The sequence below is a fragment of the Quercus robur genome, chromosome 8 (assembly GCF_932294415.1).
Source record: "Quercus robur chromosome 8, dhQueRobu3.1, whole genome shotgun sequence".
NCBI classification, from domain to species: Eukaryota; Viridiplantae; Streptophyta; class Magnoliopsida; order Fagales; family Fagaceae; genus Quercus; species Quercus robur.
In genome coordinates, this window is record NC_065541.1 from 8,822,308 (window position 1) to 8,832,110 (window position 9,803).

Here is a 9,803-nt window from a genome sequence, read left to right on the forward strand (position 1 = left end):
ATGGAGGGGCTTTCGCATGCCCTGGGCTGACAGGAGTTCGACCCACCGTTTGTGCCAACGCACCAGCCTTTTCCCACAGACGGCACCAATTGTAAGGACACAATTTGTAACGACCCCAAAATGATATTGGGTTCGTACGTTTAAGGGCCCAAACAATATAATTTGTAGAGCGTGAGCTTGAAAAGCTATGCCTTGGTCATCGGACAACGGTCAGTTGTGGTTTCTATGGAAATTTACATGAGGGTGAACCGGGCATGTCTAGCAAGGCCTTCTTCCGGTGTGACCTGAGTGGTTCCTGTCCTTAGACCTCATCCGAGGAGCTTGGTGTTCTTACTATTCTCCTTCTTTAGGACTTTTTGGTCTGGGAGACGACCCCCTCCTCCCCCCCGGTTCTTTTTCCCTTTTATCCTCGCATTTGTCCTCCTTCCAGTGTCTACGTGTAAGCTCCACTTTCTATCAGACGTAGAGTTCTTTATTGCAGTATTGGCAGCTTTTTCACTTGGCATGCTCCTGCACTGAGCTCATCCTTTCCTTTAGGGGCTCTATGGGGTGTCGAGCAGAAGATCATCCTCGGCCATATCCTTAGGCCTTTTTTGGACTTTCATTATGCGTCCTTGGCAATAGTTCTCCTCGACCCAAGCCTTGGGCCCTAATGTAAAGTGGGCCAAGGTCACAAATTCTCTGGCCCCACAGTTATTTATAAGATTTTTTGAATCATTAAAAAGAATAGAAAATTTGGAAATTATTCTTTTAGTTTTAAACAAACTTTCTCAAACCTTATTTTTTCTACCTACAATCCAAAACACCGAAAAACATAACTAAAAAAAATTAATAAAACTTAATAATAATTAATTAGACCAATTAGGAAAACAATTTGGTTTTGATAATCTATAAATGTTTTTTTTTTTTTTTTTTTTTTTTTTTTTTTTTTTGCAGAAATTGTAATTTCATCCACCCAAAACATATTATCAAATAAACAATTATTAGCAAAATCTAAGAATTAAATTTCTATATATATATATATATATATATATTGTTATAAAATAATAATAATAATTAAAATAAAATTACAAAATCTAAAATTTGTTGCCCATTCAATTAAATGGCATTATAAAGTACCTCTAATACAACTATTAAGAGTACTTTGTCCACCACAAAGGATTAAAAAATAAATGTGGGTGCCCGAGGATTGAGGATGGAATTGAAGAGTTGTAGTACTGATATGGGGATATCACATGCCCGAAGAGGAAATTCGCCCAAGGAGAGGAGGGGATGAGACAAATGACTCTAAAGCGCTTCAGGTGGGAAGAATAGTCTGAAGAGAGAGAGAATCAATGAGAGTAGGGGAAGTTTCTAGTTTGGAGTAACCTATTGCCTCCGTATTAAATGGCAGGCAATAACTTTATCAGCTGCATTGATGAGGAAGTAACTTGAATAGTGTAATTCACAGCTAAGCAAACTCTTTCTACCACCTTCTTCATATGTTTAAAGAGACAAGTGTCACGAGCAAAAATTTGTTAGGTAAAGATGGGAGGTCAAGATGTGAAAGAGGAAGAAGTATATAAGAAAAAAGATGGTTTTCAAAGAAAATGATCCTGACAAAAGTATCAAAAAAAGAGAAAAGAAACAAGAAGAACATTGAGAGAAGAAAGTGAACAGTGCAATTTTCTATGTAACATTGGCCTCCTCGGGCAAGCTTGTACTGAGACATTAGCTCATCCATTCTATAATATTAGCCCTTTCTTCCTTATTTTCACCCTTGGGAAGAGCCCTCTCTTGTTATTCGTTTTCCTCTCTTACAAATTTATTGATTTGGCCTAAGGTTGAACTGTACAACTTACTGTTCTAAGTGGACTTGGGCCGCCAAATTTTTTGGTCCTTACAATAAACAAAAATTAGTAAAGTCTCATAGTTTAACATCTAAATTAAGCACTATAAAAAATCATGCTATGTAATAGAATAAATATCAAATTACAATAAATACCAAATTATTCAAATCATGCTATGTAATAGAATAATATTATATTTTTATATGATATATTTAATTTTTTATAATGTAATAGGATAACATTTAACAACCAAAGAGAACCAAAAAAAAAAAAAAGACAAAAACAACAACAACAACAACAATCTAGAAAACAAAACTAAATCGCATTAACCCAAAGTGGAGTTTTTAAGAATATAAAAATTTATCAACCTAAAGCAGAGATGCAAGAAAAAAAATTGAGAGAGAGAGAGAGAGCCTTTTTTTTTGTGAGGGGAAACTATGCATAGAATGGAAAAGATAGTGACAAATTTATAGTAAGAGGGTGTAAATAAAAAGAGACAAAATTAAAGGAAGATGAAGGGAAAAAAGAAAAATGATATTAATGTAGAGGGTAATGGAGAGATGAAAAGATAAGGGATGGAGAAAGATTAGAAAAGTAGTGGGGAAATGAAAATGTAAGGGAGGAAGAAAAGTTGGAGAAGTGTAAATATTAAAAAAAAATGGATGTTAAAAATAATTATAGGAAAATTTGAAAGAAAAAAGATAATGATGTGGACGCTGATGTGGACGCTGATGTGGCTCAACTGGAGCGTAGCAACAATAAATGTTATACTTCAGTTTATATATATAGTTGGGTTCAAGTTACACCACTCAATATTTTTTAATTGGATGCGAATATTAACAAATCCACTGTTAAATTACATTATCTTCATATATTCTCCATACTTGCAAAATTTCAAAATGGTCAAAGATTAATAGTCATGTCATCAATCAATTGTTAAAATTCAAGTTTTTGTAGTTTAAAATAATGTATAAAAGATGAGTTTATGCATCAAATATTGTAAATAACATCCGATTGATATGCAAATTGGCATGCACATTAAGAACAATAGAATATGTAATTCAACGGTTAGATTTTCAAAATATTAATTCAATAACAAGTTATTGGGTGGTATAACATTGCTTAAAATTATATTAGATGTAATTTGAACCCAACCCATATATATATATATATATATATATTACTAAATGATTGCAATTGGTTTAGAATCTTTAGATGGAGTTTTCAAGATACAGTTGCATGCATAAGCTCCCACTTTGATAGTCTAATAACAGAATATTTCCCATATTGTGATGTTCTACGAGCAAAGATGGGGAATAACCCCTTCTATGCTTGGTGGACTATTCACAAGAGGACTTAATGATCTCAGTAAGAAGGTGACCAGTGAACTTGCACAATATACCAGAAGAAGTGAGGAGACGAGGAACTGGTTGGGGGTAGATTCTGTTAGCGTATAAAAGACAACAAAAGATGTTGTACTTGCACCTCTTAATTCATGCTCTACTTGATTAAGTTGTTGTTCTTTACTTATCTTTTTTGAAGAAGAAATACACGAATTGATTGATAATTTTTTTTTTTTTAAAATAGAGTAACTTATTGTCGAGTTATATTAAAAATGAATGATGTAGAAAATTTTATTTTTAATCCTCAAAACATTATAAATGTATCAAATTAGTCCTTTAACATTAATAAAATTTGCTTATATAGCATATTAAGATGAACTCACAAAATTATTTTAAAAAATTATCTCACAAATAAATGGTAAAAAAATTTATAATTTTAACACTTGTATGGCTTACCAACGGCTAGCGGCACAAAAGCAAAAAGATTGAAGGTGCCCCCACGGGTCCACATGACTCTCTTTTTACAAAAAGTAGTGTGTAGCCGTGAAAGTTAAGCAATTACTTTTCTATTCTTTTCGTCTTCTTTTTCTTCATTTGACTTTTCACACATCAGTTATCATATGTAGTATGTTTATTTCGATATATCATATAACATTATAAAATATAAATGTAGCTAATTAATTAAAGTATACTACTTTTTATTAGTTAATTTATAGATAAAATAATATGACATGTATTTTTTTATAGTTTATTAGATTATTTTTTGATGCATTGAAATTTGAATGGTTGTTTGTTCTTTTTTTCTTTTTTTTTTGATAACAAAAATTTTTTATTGAAGACCAAAACAGGCCAAAACAAAACAGCAAAGAGGCTGCCCACAAAATTACTGACATGCCTCTTTCAAGATTACATTTACAAAAGCAAAAGGACTATTCCCTAAATCAAAAGATCCAAAAACGGAATTAAGCATAGGCCATCTAACTAAAGAGTGTGCTGCTTTGTTTACTTCGCAGCTAACCCAACTAAAACTAGCATTTGCGAATCTTCCAAATTGCAATCTCACATCAGCAACAAAGTTCTTAATTCTCCAAGGAACTGCAACACCACCATCCCTTAGAGCCTCTATGCAGCTTTTGCAGTTTTCTTTAAAAATCACATTACCAAATTTTCTTGGGAAGCTAACTTCACCACCCACAGTATTGCCTCAGCTTTTGCTTGGATAGGGGTGTTGGTGTCTACTTTTCTTGAGATTGCAACACCAGCAACCCTCTCCAATTTTGACAATGACTGCTATAACAAAGCTTGAATCCCCAATAGCCGCATCACAGTACAACTTGAAGGCATTTTTTGGTGGCTTTGTCTAGCTTAAATCTCTTCTAACTAGATGGTTATTAGAGCTTAACTTAGTTAGAGCCCAATACTCATGAAAGATTCTGATCAAATTTTTGTAAACTTGTTCATAAACCACAAATTTGTTTTCAAAAACAACTTGGTTTCTACATTTCCATACCCACTCAATTACCAAAGCACCAAAAATTAAAAATCAAAAAAAATTTTAGTGTTGTTTCCATCACTCAAAACTCAAAAAATTGAGTTTGAATGATGAAAACTAAAAGCAAATTTTTTATGTTTTCAAATTATGGAATATGCGTTATAGTGGCAAATTTGTACAAAAATCAAGTTTGTAGGACCCATTTTCTTGACTTGTCACTATCAAGTCATTCATACCACTTTGCTTTTTCTCTTCTTCTTTCTTTCTTTCTTTCTTTCTTTTTCATTCTTTCTTCTTTAGACCACTCCACCACCAACGGCCTTTTTCTTCTTCTTCTTCTTTCTTTCTTTCTTTTTTGTTTTTTAATTTATTTCTTTCTTTCTTTCTTCTTCAAACCCACTCCACCACCAATGGTTTTTTTTTTCTCTCTCTCTTCTTCTTGCTAGTTTTTTCTTTCTTTCTCTTCATCTTCTTTCTTTCTTTCTTCTTCAAACCCACTCCACCATTTTCATCCAATGTTAAGTCAAACCAATGTCTCAAACCCATAAACACATGGGTACTAATCAATCACACAAGCACAAACCCACAACCATGGCTCCGAATCTTTCTATTCCCTTTGAAGCCCGATTCGTCTCAACAATTGGGCCAATTCTTGACAACTCGACCAAGTCCAAGGACTGGTCTTTGAATGCATTGAATGGGCCGGTTTGCTTAACAAAGGGTTTCAGACCCGTCTTCAGTGAATTGCTTGTTGGGTTTGGATAATGATGGTGTTGTTAGCAGCGTGGGAGGGGAGAAGACATAAGTGGGAGGGGATTTTTGGCTTATGGGTTTCGATCTGGGTTTTGTGATAGGCATGGAAAGCAGAAAAATGTGTGACCATGTTATCGTTCTATGTAGTGACGGTGGGTGGGCTCCACCATTTTGCCAAAAATTAGAGTTAAAGAGTGAGAGATATAACTCAATTTTGGAACCAAACACAAATTTTAGAGAGATTTGAGTTATTGTGGGAATATAGATATGAGTTATGGTTTATGAGTTTGAGTTATGGGTTTTGGGATATGAGTTTTGAGATATGGGCTATGAGCAATCCAAACAGACCCTAAGTTATTATACTTAATGGGTGATAATTTAATTTGAAAAAATCAAGGTTCATGGGCAAATTTAGAGCTATTGACTCATTCTTCAAAAAAAGGAAGATGGTAATCCAGAAAATAGTTGTCTAATTTTATGTTCCCCCCCCCCCCCCCAAAAAAAATTATACCAAAAGGAAAAATTACAGTAAACCCACTTGGTAGTTTGGCCCGTTTGCACTTTACTTACCCATGATTTAACATTTTGCCCACTTGAGATTACCTCTGTTAGGGCTCCGTTACCCACCTCTGTTAAAAGTAAGGGTAAGTATATAATTTTCCTCTCTTTTTATATCTCTCTCCTCTCAAAATAAAAAATTATACTAAAAAACAAGAGAAAAAAGATCTAATAGTTAGGGTTTTGTTGTAAAAACTTTGGCCCAGACACAACTCTTTCTCAATATCTCAAAATCAAATGTTTGCAAATCATCTTGAAACTTCTTCTTTTATGACAAGATCTAAAGCTTCAAATTCAAAAGAAAATAATTGCATTAAAAAAAATTAAGAAGAGAATGTCATTGGCAAAGAAATTAATAACAATGATATTGTTATGAGTAACCTTGATATGCACATCCAATCTTTGCTTTTCCTCCATTTTTTTCGCTTAATTTCTTTCTTCATTGCATCGCTTGCTTTTCTTCAAATTTTTTCAAACCTTCGAGAGTGTTGCTGAGAGCCAGAGACGTCTTATTGTTATTTGTTTTAAAATGTTTATCTCTACTTTCTTTAGTAAAGCTCCTACTTCCTAGATTAAGCATTCCATTAAATATAAAGCAATCAATCCATCCACCAAAATTGTTCCAAAGAATTGCAATCCAAAAACAGAAATTGAAATCTCATATTAAGAATTGGAAAAAGATAAACAATTATAAAAAGAAAACAAATTATACCTAGCAAAAGCTTTACCAATCAATCCCACTCACAAACCCTTTTCCAAATCAATTTCGCACACTACCTTTGCCAAAATCTCTTAACCGTGAAAAGAATCTAACTAAGGTTGAAAAGATTCTACAATGGTGTTCACACTATGAAACACTCTGTAAGAAGAAGTGAAAGAACAAAGAGCAAAAGAGAGAAAGTTTAGGGAGAGAGAGACAAAGAGAGAAAAGAGATTTCTGGAAGAAAATAAATGCTTCACTATGTATTACATTTGATTTACAATATATATAGATTACAGAGACTCAGTAACTCCCAGATCAGATCCTTAAAATCACGGAACCGATCTATATAATGTGGAGGGAAATCAGGAACTAACTAACTACCACTTAACTGCTCAACAAACTGATCTAATGATGTACAAAACGCAACGTATCAATTGAACTAAATGCATAAAGACCAAACACAGCGTTTCAACTAATAACATAAGTCCTAAATGTTGCGTATCATTAAATACATTTATACCACAGTATTAAGTAGAGCGACACCGTTGCATATTTAGACTCGCCATTGAGAAACTAGCCATTGGGCATTCCAATGGACATTTGAACCATTTGATCAAAACATTGATTGTTCTAGTTGTTTCTGTGTGTACTCTTAACATCCCCCCTCAAACTCGAGGCAGTGTCAGCCAAAAGTTTGCTACGTAAAACCAGAAAATGAGGGCCAAGTAAAGGTTTGGTGAAAATATCTACAAAATTATCACGGCCAGAGATGAATTTGACCCCCAAAGTGCTACGAAGAACACAACCCCTCACATAGTAGAATGAAAGACTGGATTAGAGGCCAAAGCTATAGCAGAATTGCTATCACACCACAGAATGGGGATGTGTGGAAGAAACAGCCTAAGTTCCTTAAACAAAGTGCATAGCCAAGCTAGCTCAATTGCTGTGGAAGCCAAGACACGATACTCTGCCTCTGTGGAGGAACAGGAAACAGTTGATTGTTTCTTGGAAGACCAAGAAATTGGGTTTGAACCAAGAAAAACCAGCATTCCAGTAGTGGACTTCCTGTCAATGGGGTCTCCAACCCAATCTGCATCAGAGAAGGCAGAGAAGGTAAGTGGACTAGGAGCAAGATGAATCCCAAAGTGTAAAGTGCCCCTCTCATAATGAAGAACACGTTTTGCTGCCTCCAAATGAGAAGAAGTGGGATTCTGCATAAACTGACAGAGTTGATGAATACTAAAGGCCAAATCTGGACGTGTGTAGATTAAGTACTAGAGAGCACCCACCATGCTTCTATACTCAGTGGGATCAGGTAAAACAGGGCCTTCAAAAGGAGTAAGATGGACATTTGGGCAACAAGGGGTCTTTGTAGACTTAGAGTTTTCCATCTGAATCTATAAAGCACATCTGAAGCATACTTGGACTGGCACAGAGTAAGACCAAATCTGGAAGGCACAATTTGAATGCCTAAGAAATAAGAGAGAGCACCCAGATCCTTGAGCTCAAAAGCCTTGCTGAGGGCAATGACAAGATGAGAAACTTGTGAAGAAGAGTTGCTTGTGATGATAATATCATCAACATACACCAGCAGATAAATGATGGTCTGATGAGAGTCAAACACAAATAAGGAAGAATTTGCCATGGAATCTTCAAATCCAAGATGCAATAGCTGAGATGTAAATCAATCAAACCAGGCCCTTAGGGCCTGTTTTAACCCATACAAGGATTTATGCAATCTGCAAATGTAATGAGGGAATTATTGATCCACATAGCCTGGAGGTTGTTCCATATACACCTCCTCTAGAAAACCATAGAGGAAGGCATTGGAGACATCTACTTGTCTGAGAGGCCATTTACAACTGACTGCAATGGAGAGCACAAGCCTCACTGTAGCTAGTTTCACTACTGGACTAAAGGTTTTAGAGTAGTCCACACCTGCCTGTTGATGAAAGCCTTTGGCAACCAACCTTACTTTGTAACGAGCAATGGTGCCATCACTATGCAATTTTAGCTTGTACACCCACTTACAACCCACCAGATTAATACCAGGAGCAGCAAGAACAAGAGTCCAAGTTTTTTGTCTTTGTAAAGCAGAAAATTCCTCATCCATGGCCTTAACCCATTGAGGAAATTTACAAGCAATTTTGTATGATGGGGGGCTCAGTGTGAGTATAGTCAACCACAGCCTTGTAACACAATTTTGGCTTGGAGATCTCATTCTTTGATCTGGTGGTCATAGGATGTATGTTCACAAGGGAAATGACAGAAGTAATGGCTGTACGAAGGGAAGGTGTAGTGACAGTAGGAAAGGAAGGTGCAATGATAGCAAGAGTAGGTATTGATGAAATTTGAGGAGATGAATGTGTGGAGTGAGTGGTATTAACAGATGGAGATGAAGTGGTAGGAATAGAAACAGATGGTTGACAGGTTTAGGAAGTGTCTAATAAGGGAATTTGACAAGAAGTGTGAGATGTAAGAGGAGGATTAGAATTTGTGGGATGAGATGTAGAAGTGGAATATGACCCTAGGATGGAAGGCTGATTAGAAGAGTGTAAATAGAGAAGATTAGAAAGCCAGACATCAGGATTAGGAGGATGAGAGGATGAAGTAGGAGAGGGTGTAGAGGGAAAGGGAAATTTGGCTTCATTGAACAAAACATGTCTACAAGTGTATAGAATATGAGTGAGTAGGTCAAGACACAAGTAACCTTTAGAGATGGTAGAATAGCCCAAGAAAAGACACTCTTTAGTTCTATGATTCAAATTGTGTTTTGTGTATGGCCTAAGAAATGGGTAGCAAGCACAGCCAAAGATTTTAAGTGAAGAGATATCACATTGTTGACTATGGAGCTTATACCAAGGAGAACTAAAACCTAATGTAGCAGTAGGAAGTAAGTTGATAAGTGTCATAGCTGATTGAACAACAAAGGACCAGTAGGAAGAAGGTAAGGAAGCTTGTGATAAAAGGGTAATTGTAGTTTCAATTAGGTGTCTATGCTTGCTTTCAACTAAGCCATTTTGTTGAGGAGTATAGGGGCAAGAGATTTGATGATTAATCCCATTGGAAGTGAGGAAGGATTCAAAGGATTTGGAGGTGTATTCACCCCCACCATCTGATCTAAG

The 9,803-nt window shown here is 35.4% G+C and overlaps 1 protein-coding gene across 1 annotated transcript; it reads right to left on the reverse strand.

Moving 5' to 3' along the window:
• Positions 1 to 7,487: 7,487 nt before the first annotated feature.
• On the reverse strand, positions 7,488 to 8,323 carry LOC126695810 (uncharacterized mitochondrial protein AtMg00810-like). Its single transcript, XM_050392621.1, has 2 exons — positions 8,087 to 8,323; positions 7,488 to 7,889 (listed from the first exon to the last, which is right to left on the reverse strand). The coding sequence occupies exons 1-2, from the start codon at positions 8,321 to 8,323 to the stop codon at positions 7,488 to 7,490; spliced, it is 639 nt and encodes a 212-aa protein (XP_050248578.1).
• Between the last annotated feature and the right edge of the window lie 1,480 nt (positions 8,324 to 9,803).